At 37.8% G+C, this 23,660-nt stretch overlaps 1 protein-coding gene across 2 annotated transcripts in view; it reads right to left on the reverse strand.

Annotated features, from left to right (window-relative positions):
• The window catches only part of RIT2 (Ras like without CAAX 2), a 174,335-nt gene that overhangs the window by 72,461 nt on the left and 78,214 nt on the right, over nt 1–23,660 (reverse strand). For both annotated transcript variants that reach the window (XM_071425788.1, XM_071425789.1), the window contains exon 5: nt 13,310–13,501. In XM_071425788.1, the coding sequence (XP_071281889.1) occupies nt 13,310–13,501 (192 nt within the window). The remainder of the gene's footprint in view (nt 1–13,309; nt 13,502–23,660) is intronic.

Below are 23,660 nucleotides of genomic sequence, written 5' to 3' on the forward strand. Positions count from 1 at the left end.
ATTTTGGGAAGTTTATGTTCTGACTCCAGATCTTCTATACCAACTACTCCTACCTTGATATAAATAATGAACTAAGCTTTATTTCATGACACCATTTTTTAGTATTAAGTACCCACCTTTCTGTCATTCGAAGTCACCTCAGCATTCTCTGTCTTTCCTGTGATTTTTCAGAACAAAATACCACAAAATCCTGTCATTTAGGTGCATTATTCATCAAGATAAAACCACAGACATTGAAGCAGGTAAAGGCAGGACATTAAGGTCTGACTTTGCTCTGACTGTAGAATTTCAATGAGAAGCACACATAGAAGGAAAAAGGATATAATATAGGCACTTTTGATACTTCCATCACTATAGAAAAGTAGAGATAACCTAAAGTATCCATTTTGAATCACAAATAAAACCATACATTCAAGAAGCTGAAGGCTTAATTCATTTAAGTGGATAATGGCCCTATGGGGTTTCTGAGTAACAGCTCAGTATTTAATTTCAGATAGTAGGGTAGGTTTTTTTCATTACATTTTATTCATTGCATTGTGTTAATTTTCTGTAAATACCACATTTTTTTACAGAAGTATTTTCTGCTGAAGATTTCTATACTGTAAAAGTTTTCTGTTTCTTTATATTTTTAATTTTTGAAGGAAAAAAGCCATTCCAATCCTATCTTGCTTAAGTGAGGAAGAAGAGCAGACTATCTAGTCACAAGGTTAAGGAATTTGCTGATTATAAAAATAAAGATTTCTGCACTACTGTGTAATTTTGGCATAACAACAAGCCTTTAACTTTATTGCACAAGTAGAATGAAACAGATTCCCATTGGAACTATTCCACTGTTTTTATGAGGGTTTTTTTTCATTAATTATCTTCAGTTCCCCACATGGCCTTTTTACCTGTGCTCCATAAAAACCAATTTCTCTTTTACAGACGTTCCATATTGAAAATGTCAGGCAATCGGGACAAATATAAAATTATTTTTTATATTATAGGGATTTAAAATTAGTCAAAGAAGTATTTTGTGTGTATGTGAGTTAAATTTAAATGAAATAAAAGCTGCCAGGTTGACAGCAGTGGAAAGTATGTCACTCTTTCTGTTCCCAGAACAATGGTACAAACAGTGGGAGATTCTCCAGCAAGTTCTGAAAAATTAATTGTGCCTTAGATTGACATATTTTGGCATAAAGAAAAAATCAGTTATTATTAATGTGGATTTCTTCACTCCTGTTACTAAGAATGTCAGGAAAGATTTTCAGAATAGAGTAAAAAGGCACTTTTACCACTGTGCCCTATCTAGCCATGGCTTTGTGCTCCAGATTCCACGAGTGAAGAACAAGTAACACTGAATACAAGAAAATTCTTCCCCAGAAATTTAGTAAGCTTAATGGAGATTTTTAGTCTGGGAATTACCCTTACACAAAATTATCTTACACAAAAATTCCCTCCTAATAAAACAAAGGACTGAGGTGTATGCTTTAAACAAGGAAAAGCAGTAATTAATGAACTGCTACCTATAAACCTTTATACTATTCTTTCTCTTCACAAATAATTATCAAATAAGGTTAAAACCCTAGCAAGAGCAAAGATATCTGAGAGTGAAATACTCTCTGTCTCAAAAGACAGGAATTTATTAACATGAATTTTTTAAAATTTTTATATTACGCTTGGGCACTCAAGAATTTTTTGCAGATGCCACCATGTCTAAAGGGGTGATGTTTCCCAAAGGGCTTTCAGGCTTCAGTATCACTGATCACCAAGAGATGATCTCTTTAACTCTACCATTCTTTTGTTTGTTTGTTTTGGATTTCTTTTTTATTTTATTTTTGTTTGGTTTTAGTGTTTTGTTTTGGTTTTGGTGGGGATTTGTTTGTTTCCTGGCAGATCTCAGGGATTCTCAGCACTGCAGATCCTCAACATCAAATCAAACCATTCCCAAGTTCTAACCCCCTCCTGGTTTTGAGAGCATTGTAATCTTGAAAAGGTTACCTGCCATCACCAGTCATCTTGTAGTCACAGGCAATCATTAGTGAAATGATCTGATTCACTTCAGATGGGATAGAAAATGGGGTGTAAAGGGAATACAGCTTCTCCATGAGCAGCATTTTTCCAGTGGATGGCACTGGGAAATGAGCCACATGGATCTGTACCCCAATTCAATCCAGAGGCTGCAGGTCTGGAAAGTGCTCAAAGTGTATTTCACTATAAGGAAAACATAAATAATCTCCACTTTCACCCACCTCTTCTTCTATTTCCTTCTTTGATTGCACAAAACACACAAACACCTTCAATCTCCCCCTGACCTCTAACAAATAACCAATTAACAAAGACAGTTAGGAAAAAAGATCTATGGTTTTTTACATTAAGCGGAGCAAATCCACACAGTTTTTTTCATACAGGAGGAAAGAGAGAAAGAGAGCAAAACAGATCAGAGGGATGCCACCTGACACCCACATTCCTGCATCAGTTCAGAATTAAGTGAAAATGCCTGGATTGCTCTGAGGATTTGAGCATTCCTCTCAGTCTGACCACCTGCTCTCAGAATAATCCTGGGGTTTGGCTTCAGTGGAAAATACTCCAGGACTTGGTACCTGTAGCTGGTGTCGGGCTTAAATTAGTTGCTAGGAAGGTTTCAAACAATGATAGGAAGGTCACAAGGTTTGGTCTGCAGTTTAGGGAGCCCCAGACTAAGCACATCTGGCATAATATCACTCTGATTTTAGAACAGGTTGGATGGAAAATGCAACAGAACAGCCACCTCATGCTTCCTCAGGTTTTAAAATTCAATAAATTGTAAGACGTAGAAATGAATGGAATCTAGGGAACCAAGGCAAATTTTACTTTTTTTTTTTACCAAGACATTATATTGGTCACGCCATTATGTGAGTCCCCACCACCTCAGAGAAAATGTAAAGTGAATTCAAAATTTCAGTGTTGAACTGTTTATGACAGAAATACCCGGGGTGGCCTGTGGTGCTGACGAATATCCTGTATGAACACAATGTTGGTGTTAAATTATGGTGTTAAAACACACAGACAGACACAAGCACACAGAAAACTGCATACATGTCTCAGGGCTTGTACCAAATGACTAAAAAAAATTGACAAGACATATTTTTCTCCTTATTGACATTTTTAACTGTAGTCAGTGGGGAAAATGAGATAGATGGAAACAGTGAGTAAGAACATTTCCTGAGTGACAGAGGAAATAAATACAGTAATGGTAGAAGGGAGGTCCATCCTTTCCTTGGACCTTGTAATGTTTTCTAATTTAGAAACAAAACTCATCAGGAGAGGGTGGATGAAGATACTGAGCTGTATCAAGCCCAATACAGATTAATTTCAAATAAACAACATGCCATACCCAAACACACAACAGTCTCTGGGGTTCTGATCCATGAAAATATCTGATTAGTAATGTAAATGACTAACAGTGAATCCTAAATTTTGATGTTTTGCAGACATTTAACATCTTGAGTTTCAAGTACAATAATGTGCTTTATTTTCATTTTAAAATAAGTGATTTCCTGGATCTTCTTGAAATAACTGTGCAATATCAAACAATTTACTCAGAGGTTTTGAAGCTGCCATTTTTCCATAGATTTTATACAGTAAAATTTGGATACTGTGGATGAGATATTAACACATGTTTTCCCCTTAATTTACTTTTTTATGTTGTGTTTTTGGGAGGCAGGAAGGATAAGGGACTTTTTAAAATTTTTGTTTTCATGGCTGCACAACTTAAACAATGTCGCACTGTGTTAAACTAAAGTTGCTATTCTTAGGCAAGTTGTTAGATATGATTAAAAACAAATCTCTGTAACTTTCTAACTCATCTGGGAAAAAAATGTGAGTCATTAAGATGATAATACAAGCAAATTTTAAAAAATCAAAGATGATAAAACTGATTAATCTTCATTTCTTTAAATGCTAGGTCATGCTCTTATTATTAATAATACCATAATGAGCTGTAATTAAATTCTGGCAAAGTTTCTACTTTCAAGTAGCTTGACCTCCTACTGCAAAAAAACACATAGGAAGCTATCCTTCTTCCCAGAAATTCACATTTTTGTACAAACAACCCACTTTTTGCCTGTCTATGTTAATATGCTACTTTGCAAGGGTACTTTTATTTTTACAAAGTTGCTCTTTAATGTCTCACTTTCAGGACAGCATCTTCACTCAAGTACAGATTAAATTGAAAAAAACTTGCATTAGTTCCACCCTAATTAAGCATATGCTCAAACAGTTTCTTGAACTGGAACTGTACTAAACATGTAAGAGTTGGGCTGAAATCTTGATTTTGCTGCTGTAAAAACAGCAACAAGTATGTAAAGATTGCATCCTTCACATGTGTGCCCCGGTTTGGAAAATGACAGGATAAATCCTGAGGTCGTGTTGCTTCCAGCCTGAGAGGTGGAGGGCCAGAACTGTGCCCCAGTCAGCTCTGCCTGCTGTGGCGTGGTCCTAAGATTTTGTTTATTCAAAAATCAGAGGAAAGATGAGTGCATGGTTCAGAAGTACAGTCTGTAGTTAGCAGCTGCAATAACAGAATGAATCAGGAAGTTTGGACTGACTCTTCCTCCTCCATGTTAACAAAAGGTTGATGCCTGGCTTGTATACACTCCCCAGGAGCAAGATTCACAGGGAAATGAAGGTTTTGGCAAATACATGGAAAAGTAATAAAACGGCATTTTGCACTCAGCCCTGGAGCAGGGAAAGAAGCGGAGTGAGAGCCACCTGCAGCTCTTTCCTTACGCCTTCCTATGCTGGTGAAAAATGAGCTATGGGAACCCTTCAGAGATGATGAGCTTTCTCCAAAGCTTTCTTTTCTCCTGGTTTCATCTAGGGTAGAGATAATTTTGTTTTTAGAAAGAAGGTAGAGTGCTGTGTTTTTGGATCTAGAATGAGAATAATGTTGACAACACACTGAAATTTTAGTTGTTGCTTAGCGGTGCTCACTGCAGGCAAGGGCTTTTTAATGTCCAATGTTCTGCCCGTGAGCAGAACATTGAGCAGGTGCACAAAAAGTCAGGGGAAAGCAGGAGAGCTGCCCCAAACAGGCCAAAGGGCTACTCCATACCATGGAATGTCCTGCCCAGGACATAAACTGGGGGAATTTGGCAAGGAGCTGCCTATTTCTGTCTGGGGACACCCTGAACATCAGTCAGTGGGTACTGAACATCACTTGTTTCTCTTGATCTTTGTTCCTCCCTCACTCTCCTTTTCATTACTATTATCACTAATATAATTTTTTAAAGGTTGTTTTAATCCCAATTATTAAAATGTTTACTTTTTCTCTTTTGTTTGCTTTCAAATTTTCCTCCCCACCAGGAGCAGAGGGGAATGACTGAGTGGCTGCATGGTACTTAGCTGCTGGCTGGAGTTAAACCACAGCAAATATCCAGCACAGGCATGTATTCAGGCTCCTGATTGAACCCTAGCCACCCAAAACATGATACCACTGTGTTTGCCCTTGCAAGCTGTATTTCTCTGTTTGGTCATTGTGTAACCAGCATCTTTCCCTATGAGGGATTCTAAGGAAAGCTGCAGCAACCTGAATTTGCTTGCAATCAAGCCTGACCTTCCAACCCTGCAGGAGTTTCGTGTGGAAGTTTTATAACATGACTTTCTTGCTTTACTTACAAAGAAAGGTCCTGCTGGCATGAACACATGTGAAAACCTTCACAAGAGTCAGTCTGGTTAATTTGCAGGTCAAGCAGACAAATCTCAGCCCAAGTTCACCTTGAGGAGCAGCCTCTGTCAGTAAGGCAAGAGGTGGGAGAAGCTCTCTGTACCTTCACACCTCTCCTCCAAGGTGCTCTCCCGCTGAAGTCACACACGGTCATGCCAAGTCAGGATTCAGCACATGGGGAGAACAAAAATCTCTGAGGTGGATGGTGAAGTTAAAGTAGGTAGAGATAAGAAGTACTGTGAGCCTTTCAAAACAACATAAATTTTGCTGCTGTTTAATATCCCTGGCAGTGAAGTGACCTTGCAACACCCTCCCCTGTGAATACCCCTGGCTACACATCCTGCTTTGTCCTGCTTCACCTACAAGCAATTAGCTGTCTTTGGTTTTATCTCTGAATATCCAGGTTTTACATTATAAACGTTTTATTATCTGCAGCGCAGCTATTGTTTTTGCTGTTGTTTCTTCTGCTACTGAGCAGCTTGTTATCTGCATCTTAGTCCCCTTCAAATGTCTTCTGCTCCATGTTGAAGGAATTACAGGACTTACTGAGTGGTTCACTAGAGGTTAACACAATTATAAATTGAGAAATGAGCCAGCAGTTTCATTACAATTGTCTGTGTGTCTGATGGCATTTACTGCAGCCTGGGTAATGTGAAGCTGTGGTTTGGGGGAAGTTGTGGAAACATGAAAGCATTGTAATGATGGGAGGTAGGTAAACTCTGTACAAATTAATATTTGCTAAGGACTCTTGATAATGATAGAATTTCCTTACAAAAGACTACAGCTGCCAAATTTTCTACTACAATTGCATTGACATGAAAAACCACATACTCCTTTTCTTTATTCTTTTTCTTTTTCTCTTTTTCTTTTTCTCTTTTTCTTTTTCTTTTTCTTTTTCTTTTTCTTTTTCTTTTTCTTTCTCTTTCTTTCTTTCTTTCTTTCTTTCTTTCTTTCTTTCTCTCTTTCTTTCTTTCTCTCTTTCTTTCTTTCTCAGAAGGAAAAATGCTATAAAGATTCTTTTTTAAAAACTGTACGAGAAAGACTACTTAGGACAGTGACCAGCGTAAAAGAAATGGTGAAAAATCAAAATCAATTAAAAGTAAATAGAAGTCAGAGTCGTAGAAGAACTTTACAGAATCCAGATAGGCATTTTGATAATGCAAGAAAGTGATTATTCAAAGGTCTGACAGTTTTCTAGGATTATAAAACACCATGACAACTTCAGTAGTTTTAATTCCAAATATTCAGACAACTGTCATAGCTCCATCAAAACAGAAAAAAATGCTTATATTTTACAGACTTTGAAGCTCAAACAAAGAATATGATGTGATATCATGTGAGAAGGAAATATGTAGGCAAGTGCATGTAACTGATGACGGCAGCTCCTTACAAATGCAATTGATTTTCATCAGACACTGATGGAAAAATGGAACTACATGAATATCCATGGGAAATGAACAATCAAATGGAATAGAAATGGATGAAATAATGAGTTAAAAATGCAATAAAAATTTCAAATAAAGGGAACCCTACAATCACTGAAGTGGGAAAAGCTCTCTAAGGCCATTGATCCAACCATTCTCTGAGCCCTGCAGAGCCACAAGGTCCCCCCTGAGCCTCCTTTTCTCCAGGCTCAGCCCCTTTCCCTTCTCCTTAAGCTGCTGCTCATCAGACCTGTGCTCCAGACCTTTCCCTACCTCCCCCTTTCCTGGACATTGCATAATGAAGAATTTGCTTTTCTGTGCCATATTCTCTTCAAGATTTTTCCCATTAAACTTCCATTATGGTTTTGTAGTTGTTGTCTAGGATTTTGTTAATTCAAAAATCAAAGAAAAAACGAGTGCACGGTTCAGAAGTACAGTCTGTAGTTCACAGCATCAATAACAGAATGAATCAGTAAATTTGGATTCTGAACTGAAAATATGTCAGAAACAATTTTATAAGTTTTCATCTCACCAAAACACCACCACAAAAGCACAAAGAAGATGGCTGTCTGAGCCTCCCTCTGCTGTCAGCAGCAAGACAGACTTCTTCCCAGGCAGATACATCTTATTTTATGAGACACTTCTATGATATGTGATAAATCCTGGTTTTCTGCATGGATTTTATAGAGAGACTAGCCAAGTCATTTAATCTCACAATTTACAATGTCTGTAATTAACACAAATGTATACTATTCATTGTTAATAAGCAGCAAAAAATGCATTTCCCTTAACTTGCAGTTCAAGTTCAGAAGGAAAATTGAAACCATTCATTCTTTGTGTAGGACATTTGTCTGAATAATGAGAAACAAGAATCTTTCTTCAGTACAGACACTTCTACCTACCTTACATTTAATGTTTTCAAGAGAAAGTGGAATTGCTGGTATTGAAGTACAGATACGAATTTCAGAGGAATTTGAATCCCAAAAGAAAGAGAATTCAGCCTGCTGCTAAGGTAAGAAATTCATACTACAGATTCATGACTCATAATATGAGCAAGGGAGCATCTAGTAAACAGTGCTTCCTAGTCATGCACTGAAAAATAAAAGGAAAATATAATATCATATTCTTGAAGTATTTTCAGTGTCTCAACCAGGCACCAGAAGGTACAAACTAACATTTTTTTGATATAGATACCAAAAAGTTAGTCACACAGAAGAAACCAAACCAAAACAATTTTTTAAGAAAATAAAGCTAAACAAAAACAAAGCAAAGCAAAGCAAAACAAAACTAAACAAAAACTTTAGTCTGTCTCAGACTCAACTGATATTTCAAGGTTTGAGAAGCATGAAAATAGAGCAACTGTCAAAATGAAAACCTAAAAGTTGACATTCACATTGTCTGATAACCAGTCGCCCTATCTTGAGCAAAATACAAAGTAAAATCTCATTGAAGTGAGAATATTCAGCTGGTTCTGATCATGAAAATTCACTGTAATCCTGGTTTGAGAATTATTTTCTGGTATAATAAAACTTCAGGGGAAAAAATTACAATGAAACCTCTGTAATACATTTGCATTCTGAGTTATATATTGCTCCGTGTTAAATCATAGAATCACAGAACCACAGAATGGTTTGGGTTGGAAGGGACCTTAAGGACCTCCATTTTCCCATTTCCCATTGGGCAGGGACAACTTCCAGTGTTCCAAGGTGCTCAAAGCCATGTCCAACCTGGCCCTAAATACTCCCAAGGATGGGACAACCTGTGGCAGGACCTCACCACCCTCACAGGGAAGAATTCCTCCCTAACATCTGATCTGAACATACTCTTTTTCACTTTGAGCACACTCCCCTTGTTCCACCACTACAGTTCTGGATGGAAAAGGCAGATTTCATGTTGATTTTTGTTTTTCCTACTAAAGGAGGGGGTTGTAGAGGGAAATGCTTTCAAAGACGCTGTTTCTCTCAAATTTTTGCTTGAAACCAGTAAGATAACTTATGGGTGGAAACGTAAACAACAGCATAATTCTTTTCAGGAGCAAAACCATACTGACAAAACCAGCAGCTTTGATGACAGGCTTCCCAGAGAGGCCAGGAACTGGAAGAAACATGAGCTGCCCTCCTAACTTCAGAGGAAATGGACATCAGCATATTATCCACAGACTCAACTGAGCACACAGCTGATTCCTCTGGGGTCAAAAAAAAACAAATGTAGGAAAAAATTGCTCCATGAAGGCTGTGATATTTCTTCATGGCTAGAATTTCCACAGGGGTTTTAACATCTACATCAAAAGTTCAAAAAAGCTTCTAGAAAGAATGCTTTACAGCTCAGACTTACAGCACATTATTAAAAGGAGCTTGAGTAGTTATTCCCCCTCTAAATTTCTCAATATAATTAATATTTTGGAGTGATCAGTAGGTTAACACTTTTGTGTATTTTCTAAACAACATTGCAGTAATGCCACAGGTGCTAACGATTAATTTTTTTTATATAAAGCTGCAATTTAACATTAGTATGACATGAGCTTGAATAGCTTTAATGTATTTTTTAAAGATGAATATGTTCTAATTAGATATTTATCTGTTACACATGTTTTAAACAGTGTGAATCAGGTGTTCGTCTGGAATAAAGAGACAAGGTGAAAGTATCATCATTACCTAAAGTGAAAGTATCAGCATTTTTGAACAGCTGGTCCTACATGTTACTGAAAATCTGATGATAATTAAAGACATATAAGCATATCTTTACTGATCTAATGACTTTGCTGTTTGAAAACACTGAAATTAAAATGTTATCTAATAATTTAGTTCTGTATTTTTCTATCAAATAGCTATGGAATAGAATGCATATAATACTTAAGTGTTTCTTAGAGCAATGGCTGAAAAATCAGGGAATGGACAAGGATAAATGTTCCAGGCCAGGTTGGATGGGACTTGGAGCAACGTGGTCTAGTGAAAGGTGCTGCTGTCCATGGCAGAGGGGTTGGAATGACATGAGCTTTTCCAATACAAACCATTCCATGATTCTGTGAATGCCTAAGCAATCCAGGCCTGTTCAGAGGGGGATGGAGGGCACCTTGTCACCACATAAACATCAAGATAATGATTTACTCTCTTTTCTATCCACTTTTTGCACAATTTTTCCCATCTTGTTCAGAGAAAATTGAAAGTGTTTATTCTTTAGGCTGGTTAATATAACTAAAACTTGCTTTAAGAAGGAGCACAGAAAAAGCCATTTCTTAGAACATTAGAAATCACATGCACACATAAAAACTATAATTTCACTGAAGCCATCATAAAATGAAAATATCATTTAAAAATAATGAACTCATCGCTTTTTGGTTTTCAGCAGTGTTGGTCTTAAATCGCAATTTTAATTGCAGAATAATTTTTTTTTTAGTAGTCCTGTTGATAGATTTGAAGAAAGCAGCATACATCATTAACTGTGCTGTGTGGGGATTCACATTTCAGATAACAGCTTTGTCTGGCCAAGCCACTACAGCCCATCTAATTGTTGCAGAATTGTCATTAAATGCAAATGATGCTCACGAATGTTGAACTTAGTGTTATGTCCTGAAATAACATTAATAACATTACAGTTGTTTTAATGAAATTCATAGGAGAAAAATGTCATTAAACAAAGCAACAATATTATCCCTGGTGCCCTGGTCACATTCCAACCTGGCTGATTGCATTCTGACACCTACTATATTTCAGCTGTTTGAAATTGGTGTGCTTGTGTACCTCCCTGTTTGTTCATTGATATGTTAATGCCCTGCATCACCAGCTCGTTGCTGCCTGTCACTCCAGAGTTAGTTGGCTGTCACTCTCCACCATCCAAATGTTTTTAATGAAGCTGTAACCACAGTGCACGACCTTGAAGAGAACCCTTTCAATCTGCCTTCCCAGAGCTCGTCCAGTTCCTTAGATATTGCTTAACCTTACCAGGGAGCACAAATAAAACTTATTCCAGTGTTTGTAAAATATACAGCACAGCCTCATGTCCCAGTTCGGAGATAATGAAACACTGGAAAGCATTAATATGTGCTTAAAGCTGGACAGAGAAATGTCATCCCACACACTGGGATGTTTAGGTCAGGAAGGTTCTCAGAGCAGTATCTGCTCTTCATCCCCACTTAACCAGGATTTTCTTTGAAATGTGGAGTGGAATCTGAAATGGATGAAATTAAAGTGAAGATACATTCTAGGACCACAACTTATACACCTCAGCACCAACTAAATATGCAGACAACAGCCATGGAGTAGAGATAATTAAAATTTAAATACAATATCCCAAACTATGGACTCCATAAAAAGCTGCTTTTCTCTACAGTTGGTTCATAATACTTGCTAATGGACACATAGTCATAATCAAAGGCTTTATTTAAAGGAGAGATCTGCTTTACATTACCTTACTAGTCTTTGACTTAAGGGTCAAAGTCTGGATTGCAGTACTTGAGAAAACCCTTCTGAAGCTGCCAAATGTGTAGGCATTAGTAGAAGGCTTGTGGAGGAAAACATTCTGAAGGCCTAAAGTCTGTTTCATTGAAAACTTTTAAAAATGGAGGACCACAATTTGAATTTTCCTTGTTCACATATTCAGACAGGATCATCAGCGATGGCTTCATAGAATGGTTTTTAGTGTGTTTATCACATCTCACAGGCTTAGTTTATAATATTATTCCCAAAAGCCTCCCTGTGCCCCTTAATCTAAAATGCTGCAGGTGAAATCCAATCCAGACATTCATGAGCAGTAATTTTCCTGTTTGTGAGCCCGGACAAGATCACCAAGGAGTATGTAAAAGTATTTAAACCAGGCATACATTTTTATATATGCTGACAGGGATTAAAATATAAAAGTTCAACAAAATTTGAGATCAGAAAGAGATAGTGCCAAAGATTGGTGAAAGAGCATCTTTGTACCAATTAGGAAATAGAGCACTGCTGAAACCTCATCTAGGGGTAGCTGTAGGTAATCAATTGTATCCTGCTCTGGGACCAAGTGAATGTCCAGTTCTCTCAGGAAAAGAACTGAACCCACATCCTTCCCCAAACCCTCATCCCTCTCCTTCTGTTCTGGCACATGTGTTTGTAGCCCCTGTTAAACTGCAGCTGGATTGTCACCATCAGGGTTTTGTCACAGCCTGATTTGGGGAGGAAGCCAATGATCTGGAAAACAGATGTGACATTTTAAATGTACATAATCAGATCTTTAAGACTAATTTCAGGCTCACTGCTGTCTTGGATTTTCTTCAGGTAGAATAAAGGACACAACGAAATGGGGAGGAGAGTGACAGATAGGATTGGTGAGCACAGATGCTAATGAACCAAACTAACACCATTTTATTTCAGTGTTACGTATGCCTGCACAGAAGTCAGATATTTTAAAGCAGTTCTAGTCGAAGATATTTTCTCTTCAGTACACCAAGCCATTCTAATGTGATCTCTGTCTAGCTCACCAGCACAAACAATAAAGAAGAAGTAGAGAGGAAGCAAGAGGAAAAAAGCGAGCAAAGATTATTAAAGACATTGAGAGAGCCACAGTCATTGACCTTGTAGTTGAAAAAATTCTGTTGCTCTATGGATGGCGGTAGCTGAAATCTTGTATACGAATCAAAGTGAACTCAAGTCTTGCATGTCCCCTTTTTACCTGAACACTCTGATAGCACAGTCACTGGATCTTCAGGCAAATGCAGTCTCTCATATATTTCTTTTTTTTTAACTTTTTTTTTTTCAGTCTGAAGTTGAAAAACCTTTAACCAAATCTAGTATGTTTGGGGGAAAAAACAAACCTGTTTAATGGCTGACAATGTCAAAGAAACCAAAGGTATTTTTCCACAAATGTCCTGATTGAAGTTCTTTCTATGTTACATTCAACATATTCATATATATATATATATATATATATATATATATATATATATATATTCATGAATATATATAAATCTTTTGACAACAGCAGTCAAAGCTTTTTCGAGTAAAAACAGAGAAAGTTTAGATGTGATTTGCCAAGGCTGCTTCAAGTTCCCCAACATGTGAATGAAAGGCACCACAAAGACTTTAATTCATTACAAATTTGTCGTTCTTTGATTAAACCTCTTCTTGTGCTAATAATTCTCAGTAGCACTGCACAACTTAGGCTGCAGAAACCCCTGAGGCAGCCGAGCAAAAACCAAGCCAAAACCAGCAGAGATGTCTCTTACCTGTCTGAACTCCTCAAGGTCTATTTTGTTTCCCACCAGCACCACGGGGATGTCGTAGGTGTGTCGGACGCGATAAATGAGCTCCTTAAACTCAGCTGCTTCTTGAAAGGATTGGCGGTCTGTGATGGAATAGCAGATAATGAAGCCTTCTCCACCTCGCATATACTGGTCCCTCATGGCTGTGAATTCTGCCTGCAGAGCAGGAAGAACATGCTCAGTAATTTGGCAGACAAAATTATCCATCTGTAAATTACAAACTTGCAGAAAACTTCCCTGGTTGCCTACATAAATTCACATTGCTTGTTTTACCCTTGTAAACACTCCTTGCTGAAATTTGTGCATCCTTCTAGGTCCATCAACCCCAATAATAAGGATTTCTCTTAGGACATTTTTCTTCTTTTCCCATCAAGGGAGCTCTGTCCTCTAAGAATATGAACTTATTATGCAAGTGCCAGCATACAGAAAATACTATCTCATGTATTATCAGAAACTTCTTCAGTGCTGCCAGTACAAACTGGTGACTTGTAACAGAATGAATATTAACAGGTGTAAAAAAACCCTATATCACTACCTAGGAATTGGAGACATGTAGAAATTCCTTATTATGCAGTCAATTCAAAAGCTCAGTAATACCAAAAAGACAGCAGAGATCCGATCTGCAAAAAGTTCTATTTTTTAAAGGGTCTCAGAAAAGATGAAGGTTTCACTTTAGTGTGGGGTAATGTCATTAAATGAGAATGAACCATTTTAAACAGTGCAAGAATTGGCCCCATTTCCTCCTCATGCATTTTTCTCATTTTATATTTATTGTCACAGCAGTGCTTCTTGTTACTGGTATGGGTTTTTTTTCAGAAGTTTTTAATAACTGCCACATTGTACAAAAAATCAAGATTTAGTTTTCAAAAACTCATCTTAGGCATTGTGGCTTGAGAATATGTTTTAAAGCCAGTATCTTTCTCAAGTTTGTTTGTTTTTCTTGATCACAGCCCAGAATAACCCAATACCATGGCAACAGTCGGTCAGGATCAGAATCCTCCTGACAGAATCAGTTCTCTGGAGATATTAAGATGCAGGAAGGTCTGATAAAAAAGGAATGCACATATCAACATTGGACCATTTCTATGAGCAGCAGCATGCAGCATAAAATCCTGTAGTTTTTACTCTATTGAGAATTTAGGATTTTTTAAAACAGTTTAGTTTACATATATATATCCTCAGCCCTTGCTGAAAATTGAAGGGAAATGTATTTCTTATGCTCTTTTAAAAGTCTCAACCTTAAATCTCTCTCAATACTTGCTCATGTTGATTGACAATACTTGCTGTGAATAGACTTTCATGTTGACCATTATCATTTATTTATGATGTATCTTTTACCCAAGGGCTTTATATATCATCCAAAACATTTCACCTGCTGCAGGAATAAGTTCATCCAACTAAGCTTCAAAATGGCAGACTAATAGGCAATTTAAGGGTAGGATTCTGCTTTGAGACTTACTCAGAATTTGAAAATCTCTGAATTATCATCCCATAGCACCCCAGGAGAGTTTATTAACTACTAAGCTACAAGACAGAGTAGGTAAGGTCATAACATAGCCCATCCTCTGGAAAGTGGATATGCAAGCAGTAGGGCAGCTGAGCACTGAAGATATCAAACAGAAAGGATTCCACACTCTGTGGTTTGGACAAGACACTGAACAGAGCTGAGTCTCTGCTCCCAGGTCTCTTCCAGCCATCTACATTAGATAGCTACCAGATTAATAAATGATGCAATACAAAACTATGCATCACATTCAAAGCCTCAGCCTCCATGTGGAGAGCAGGGAGCGCTAATGACTAAACACAGTCATTAAATCCATTATCTGCCCTCAGACCCCAGGCTTTCACACCAGAACAAAGATCTCACTGCAGCCCCCATCCTATGTGACCCTGATTTTCTCCTCTTTGCACCAGTCCCTTAGAACTGTTCTACACCATTACTAGGAGGGTAGTAATGTTCTGTTCCTCCCTCATAGGAAGAACAGAACTAGTCCAGGATTCCTTCAGGCTCAGTAGACAGTGGAAGACTTCAGTGAACTTAAATTTGTGGATTAGGCTTCTGAATTTAGCTGGCTGTGCAGCTGCAGTCCACTGTCTAAGCTGTCCTTGTAAAAAGTGGTAAATAATTCAATGCCATTAATGGACTACAGGCTGCTTTTAATGCTGGAAAATAGTTATACCATCTGATGAGCTATTTTTTGCACCTATTATTTATTTTTAGAGGGTTTATACAACTGAGTGGAGCTGATAGCTAAAAGTACATGTTTTCACATGTAACCTAACACCCAGCCCAGATGACCTGTCTCCTTGAGTTAGAAATTCCATAAATCAACTACTGTACCACTGTATGACAGCCCTGCACAACCTTTTACAAAGAATGGGCTCTGTTTAAGTGAGGTGATCCACCTCTAGGAAGTGCTCAGAGCTTTGTACACTCATTTATAGCCATTTATGGCAAACCAAGAAGGAATTAGGTCACACATCCCTGTTTAAGTTACTCACAGTAAGTGATGTTCTGGAGCACGAGTACTCCCAGGATCACTCCCCAGGGATGCTTAATGGCTTTCCCTGACTGACAGGAGGCCCTGGGCTCCTTATTTCACACACTGAATCATTCCAAAGGGACAAAGTTCTCAGCTTTCAGGACTGACACTTTTGAGTCAGAATCATCTACCTACACATTCTGGTTCATGCCAGGGGACAGTTAAAACTTTCAGGATAAGAATGAGTTTACCTATGCAATTTTTTATTATGACATGTTATTACCGCTGATAAATTAGACTAAACAGGCAAAATACTTTAGCGTCATTTTTGAAATGATCCATTTTCAGAGGCATTAAATATTCTGTGCAAACTGGATTGAGGACATAGAATTGGCTTTCTGTTGTTAACTCAGCAAGTAATTTCCATTGCAATTTTTTGATGTTGACATTAATTTCTCAGCTTTTTTCCCTTGGCACGATTGCTCAGTACAAAGTCAAGGACTCCAAGATCAAACATAAATAAGCCTGTTTTTTGATTTCAAAAGAAATGTTTTGGGTTTTTTCTACCTTTTCACTAGGAACTTCAACGTAATAATATATACTAAGAGAAAGAATAAATTTAATTACCAATAAATACACTAAAATCTTTGCAAATCTGTATGAATATTATACAAAAAAGACAAAGGACTAAGAAGAAATTACATCTCTTTGTTAATTTTTAAGTTCAAGTCTTACTTCAGATTCCACTTTTTTCATGTTTATCTGCAGCAAACAGAACTGAAACTCAAGTTGACCTGGGTTTTGTGAATGTTCTGATGTAGAGACAAAACCCAAGGTTTTACAGATTTTTAAGTAGTTTTATTGTTATATTATTATGTTTATTATTATATTTTATCCCTTATAAAATAGGCTGTGCATCTGTTGCACTAAAATCTTCTTTAATTTTGTTGTAAAAAGGACCTCTTATAAATCAGTCAGGAACAGTACTGGATACAAATTTCTACTCAATAAATGGAAAATACAAAACATTCCCAAGTCAGTAAATGCCAAGGGGAAAAGACAAAAGGAAATCACACCCCCTCAAAAGGAAATCAATTCTGAAAATTAAAGTGAAGATTTGTCATGCTTGCAGCACTTTGCAGCTTGACATCAATCTTGAGTACTCTCTTGTGTATTATGACTAAGACTTAACTGAAAAGTGTGGTAAAAACTCTTTTGAAACCAAATCATCATTCTTCTTAGGAGATGTGATCCTTGAAAACAAGCATCAAGTTTAGACAGAAAAAAACCCAAATTTTTTCTAGAAGTTGAAAGAAAGGAGCATAACTGTTTCCTTTTCTTTTTCCAGTATAATTGAATGCAGAAAAAAATCTAAATCCACTAATCCACATAAGACTATATATTTCTACCTGTTGTTGAAGAATGCTGACAAGAAAGTCTCTTGATGGTTATGTTGCTCCTAGAGAGATGTCACATTTGCCTTTCTTCAGTGATCAGGCATCTGACATGATTATTCATAGATATCAGAGCAGCCTCAAAATTATGTCAAGCAGCTTCCATCAATGTGCTTGGATATGTCTTATCCAAGCATGGATCCATGCCTACACCCAGCTGGATTCACTTCTTCCTTATTTATCCCCCTCTACTCTCTTTCTCTTCCTCAAACTTTCCTGGGAGGCATGAGAGCCGAGCTTGCTTCTGAAGATGGGGAGAGAGGAAGCCTTGAGTGTATTTGTACATTTTTCCTCATCATTAAGACATTCACTTGTTCCAGCAGCAGCCCCACATTTCTCCTGACCTATGTGCAATTGCCAGTCTACTTGTAGAAACCTATCTCATTGCCTTTTAATCTTTCAAAATTCTCAATTCTAGCAACACTTCGTCTTTCATAATCCAATCCATTCACACTGAAGAAATACTTCCATACCTACATTTGGGACAGTGTTCCTATTTCCACATTTTGTCATCCTGTATATTCTTGCTTTTTCCAGTAGCTTTTAAGAAAGAACTTAGTGAAAAGAAAATGCATGACTTCTGTTTTCTCTCCTTCATCTTGATTGATACTCTTTTATCTCACATTTCATAATGAGCAAGAGAATTTTTTTCATAAAAAGCAGTATTTTTAATTAATTTTAAAATTAAAATTATCATGGATATATAAATAGGACTTGTATGTTGGGTTTCTTTTATTAGAAATCAAAACCTTTTGCAAATAAGATCAGTATGTTAATGTGTCCAGAAGAGGAAATAAAGTCATTGAGCAGTAAAGTCACACTACACTTAGATACCCTGATATTGATGAAGGGTTGGTCTATGTATTGCCATCAAACATAAGTCTGGGTCTCAGACTTATGTTCAGCTCAGGAGAGCCCTGCCTTGCTGACTAAAAGAGTCTAGAATGATATATAATAAAGTTCAGCAGAGCCAGTTTATTTCTTTATTGTTTCCTAAGTATTTCCTCCTGAACAATGCTGGAGAATGAGTGCTGGGTTAGAAAAGCTTTTATGAAGCTCAGAACAGAAGTTGTTAAGAAGCAGCATCTCCTACATCACCACTTTACACAAGCAGAGCTCTAAAGTGAAGTCATTTCTTCGAGATCCCCATGTTGTCCATAGCTAAGAGATGGCCCCAAAAGGGATAAAAGAGAAAGAAGAAGAAGAAGAACAACAACAAAAAAAAATGGACAAGGCAATGAACAGAGGGTCACCGTTCCTGCCCCTCTTTTTCATTGTGTGGTGATGTGTTTGAGCAGTAAACACAGCTTGCAGGTGCAGTCCTTCCCCACACTCCTCAGAAGTGTGGTGCTTAGAAATTTAAAGATGCGGCACCTCCGAAGCAAAGGTGTCATGTTTTTCAAAGTGCACACACACTCCACACATTTTGATGTCTGTTCTGGTTTTTTTTATGATCTTGGCTTGTATCTCTGGAAGAGGTCAGAGCCTCCCCAGGGAGGCCAGCCTCACAGTTTGAAGAATGTCACTTTCTATATCTTCTTGTCTCATGTTCTGCTTGACTTTAGAACCAGGAATATGCTAACAGATGTTCTTAATCAAAACTGTCTCCCTGATTACCACGGGGGTCATTCTTATTATAAACTGGGATTTTTTCATATTTATAGGGAACACTTGAGGGGTGGGATATATTCTTGAAAACAGGCAGGATATTATTCATCTCTGGCAAAAAACAAAAAGGAGACAAGAGAAGGGGAAAAAAAATCTTCAAATAGTGAGAGAAAAAAAAATTAAAACAATAAAAATGTGTGAAACTTCATTGTTCACTCAGAATTTTCCTATTAAAAGTAAGTTGAAAACTTCTACAATCTCCAGAAATTTTTTGCCAATATGGTACAGTATTACTTTTTAACAGCAAATCTTTTTTAAAGCCAAAATGCAAACCTCCCATATCTCTCTGTAAGTTCTTATACACACATAAGCACCACAGTTGACTTTGTTAGGATTACATATCATCCACCTGGCACTGCTTGTCATAAAGTGTGCTTTTCTTTTACCTCTTGAAATAGATTTACCTAATGAAAGTACACTGGTGAGAAGTGCTGTGATAATTATCTGGTTTTCCTGGACTTTTTTAGTGTGTTTTTTTTGTGAGCAAAGAAGGGGACAAAAACTAACATTTCTTTAAAAACTTACTTGTAATAGCAAGCCGCAAGAAACCTGCAGCAGTTACATTTCAAATAAGAAAACATCCAGGTAAGATGTTGTCACCCTGGTTTTTTAAGATTTTCTAAGCCTTCTGATGTTGACATTCTTGTAGTGAATTTTCTCACACACTTTCTGTATATATAACTCATTGTTTTGCATTCCTTTATGGAGGAGGAGAGAGTTGATGGACTGTTGGTTCAACCAGTGGCATTGGAGAGGTGCCACTGTCACCCTCCAATCCACTGTCACTTTTGGAAAACTATAAATGTTGGAGTCAGAAAATAAACGGCCCTTTTTTCTCTTTCACCTTGAGAACGGTGTGAGCGTGTGTTCTTTTGTGTCCTACAGCGACAAGATGTTAGCTGGATATTCTATCATATAAACATCATAATACCAGTATTAATCTATATGCAAAAGGCTTTATTAAATGTGGTTTCTGCCTCCTGAAGAGGTAGTTGGGTATTCTAAATTTAGAATCATCTCTTTATTTATTCTTCAAGTCCCACTCTCTACACTCATTAAAAAGATATGACTGACTCCAGAGAGTAACTCAACCCATCCTCAGGGACGTGTTTAAGATGCCAGGGGTGCTTTTCTTTTGTGCCTCTCTCACTTCCTTGACAGAGACTAAATAGAGAACTTGCCTCTGATGTCAACAATTTCAGCCAGGCCCTGCCCAGTCATATCCTTCATGCATTTGAATGATAAGACTACTCCTCCTCTCCATTTTAGACTTTTCATTTAGCTTCTGCAAGGCTGTTTCATTTCCAGTGGAGTGAAAAGATCAAGAGAATGTAGCACCTAATGCCTAAAGCCAGTCAAGGATTTTTCCCTTCACAGCACTCAGCAGTGGGAAATGCTGTTCCTCAGCATGGGTTGAGTAACATTATGAGATAATAAAGGTACACTTTTTCCACCACAGAAGCCAAAGTTCCCAACCTGCTGCTTTTGCTTGCGGGAGCCCTGCCTGCACCAGCTACAGGTTCCCAGCAATGACGCAGCAGAAAATAAGAAAGCACAGAACATTATCAACGTCACTTCATGCTTTCTTCTTGACTCCTTCTTATTTCCAGCCACCCTTTGCAAATGACAACAACAACACAACAACAACAACAAAAGGAGTTACATAGAAAAAGAGAGCGAAAAATTTGCAGCAGGTGGTACTCAGCAACCTGTGCCAGCCTAAACCATCTGCCACATCACTGGGAGGAAGGAAGGGAACTGAGTAACAGCTCAGAGACAGACCAAAGAAAATGCAGGGGCTCTGGCTTAAACACTGGAGGGCAGAGATGGATTCTTCTCCTCTTCAAGTCTCTACACTGCTCTGGGTGAGCATCAAACCCATCTCTCACAACCCCTTTTGCCCATTCTAGTAATGATTCAGGAGCAGTTCAAAGTGGGATTAGTACAAATGAGAATTAGCCCATGAGCTTGCAGTGGATTATTATAATAATCAGTCCCTTGATTAATGATCAGTCAGTGTCTCATGCCTTGTAATTACAGAAAAGAATTCTTGCTTCTCTTGTAAAGCATCAATATCCCTTTTCTTCTGTGAATTTGTACTGGGGACAAAATGCATATCACTGATGATGGGAGAAGTATGAAGATAAAAAAGATTCAGTCCAAGCTCCCAGCAGACTAATGGCTTTCTGGGCTTTATCTGACTGCCTTCCAGGGCAATATTACAAACTCCATGCTGTACAAAATCAGTAGCCTTTTCTTAACTCTGGGAATGTACAAGGATAAAGCTCAGACAGGCACTGAAATTAATCTGTAGTTTAGAAGACAACCAGCAATTCCCTGCTTAAGATAATTTATTTACCTGGAAAGGGTCACAGAAGAAGAAGAGTATTCATGACAGGTGTTCTTTCTGGAAGACACAGGTATGATATCCATTTCTGTGACAAATAGCAGCATTACCTTTTAGCTGCTGATTCTTAGGGGTTTTCCAGGTTAGCTCACCTGGGCAGAGCGACTGACACCACCTCAAGACCTTGCCTATGGGCAAGAAGACTGTCCAAGCTTAGCAGGTCAACTGAATGGATGATCAGCAACTCAAGAAACACAATTAGACATGCACTAATTATGAAATTCAAGAATAGATTTACATTCATGATTTTCACAAAATTTTGGGTGAAAACTTTTTAAAATTATTTTCCCCTCCTAATTTCCCCTATATTTGTGTTCTTCAGTAGAAACTTGCTTACTACAGAAACAGATCTTCAGTCCCAGAAAGGAGATGATGCTGCATTATGCTTCAGTTCAGGATTCTTTCTATAATGTATTATAGAATACATTATAGAAAGAATGTGTAAACTTCTTTCAAAACTAATGTATTCTCATGGAAAGAGATGGATTCCTTCCCACTGGTTAATACATCGCTTATCTCTGAATACAGAAGAGACTTTATGCACAACTAATGTTCTGAATGTAAAGAGAAATTAATTAAAAATAAAGATAGCAGTTTCTTAATATGGATTACTCAATCAGGGTAATTCATGATGACATTGCTCTCATCTTCATCCAAATGAGTCTGAGGCTCTGAACCGGTATGTTAAGCTTTCACCCTGTCTGAAAATAATGGATTTGTGACGTTATTTTTTTATTGACTTTAAATCACTGTTAGACACGATCTATTTTCACCATCAGTGAAATCATGTTGTTTCCCACAAGTGGGCTTATAGATTCAGGTTCCCCTTCTCTTTTCAGCTGTGATGCTGCTTCCCATGCTATCTGGCACTGCTCTCAGTCACAGACTATGCAGGACCAAGCCTTGTGAAAAACAGGTGTCAGTATTACTTTGCATCCTGAGCACTGATAGATGACAATTTCACTGCCCCTTCCCTAACTGCAGAGCACTTTATATGCACTCACTATTCTGTGTTCACATGTCCTGCACCATGACTTAGGCAAAAAGATTGAGCCACACCAGCCTGATAGAGAAAAAAAGGAAGTAACGGGAAATAAATAAGGCAGAGAAAAAAGACAGATTTGAGCAACTTCCAATAAAATAACTCAGGACTACAAAATATAACATCACTGAGTGACCATTCTTTCTTACTGAGGAACTAGTAAATAACCTGCACAGGCACTCAGACTCTCCCTTCAGATACAGCTTCTTTTCACTAAGATTCCCAGTGTACCCACTCTAGTTGCCCTCTTGCTTCCACATGATAATATATTTTCCAGTTTTCTGCAACTGTGCTTTTTGTTAACTTTATTAATCCTGCTCTTCCCAAGATGGTTTGTCATGTGCAATAATGAAACTAAGCAGTCCATCACCTGCCTGGGAGATCATATCTACTTTTTATTCACCCCTAAATATGGATGAAATCACCATATCAATTCTCCACAATGCCAGTAAAAATTCCTCAGTGCTACACTCCCTAACTCAGAGAACTGCCTTTTTCTTTCATATTCATGCTAATGGTCCCTCTCTGAGGGATAAACACCTTAGCAATTTTCTTCTAAATGCAGGCACTGAAGCAATCTTCATTGTTAACTACCTCTAAAACCCCCCTATGCATTTGGTTTATCATGCACCACATAATACTTCCTCCCCCATTCTCATTGATATGCAAAAAAGAGCAAGTTTTCACCTTTTATCACAAATGCATCATAAATGGTTAAAGGGAAAAAATTAATACCTTGGTAATTACATTTTAGTGAACAGCAGAGATTAAAAGAAAAAAAAAAAAGACAACAACCCTGATGCCTGCAGCTGCAAGCAAGGGCTTTGCAGGGATTCAGACATGCTCTTGTCAGCTTCTGTGGTCATCACAGGCTTGCCACCATCCCCAGAGAGGCCTTGTGCAGCCTTGCAGAAGTAAACCAGGAGGCCGTGGAGTCAGACACCTCATTGCTCTGATAAATGACTGCAAATTATATCCTGGCTTGCATATATGCTCTCTCACGATGACTTCCCTAACAAGTGTGCTGACCTTAAAAATTCCACCATACAGGTTTTTTTCTTTTCCCTCCCCTGTGCCCTACTCATCAGCAGAGATATAATTTAATCTGAGAACCTGAAAAGGGGGGAAAGGAAAAAGCAAGCAATCTGCAGAGTGGATATTTTAGACTTTTGTAACATCTAATCAATAGTGCACTCATTTCTGCAACTGAAATTTAGCTCAGTGTTTATCTGAGGGGTGTGTTCCCTGGGGACTACATAAA

This window comes from Agelaius tricolor, unplaced genomic scaffold, assembly GCF_023055355.1.
Source record: "Agelaius tricolor isolate 1412-34295 unplaced genomic scaffold, bAgeTri1.0.p SCAF_4, whole genome shotgun sequence".
NCBI lineage: Eukaryota > Metazoa > Chordata > Aves > Passeriformes > Icteridae > Agelaius > Agelaius tricolor.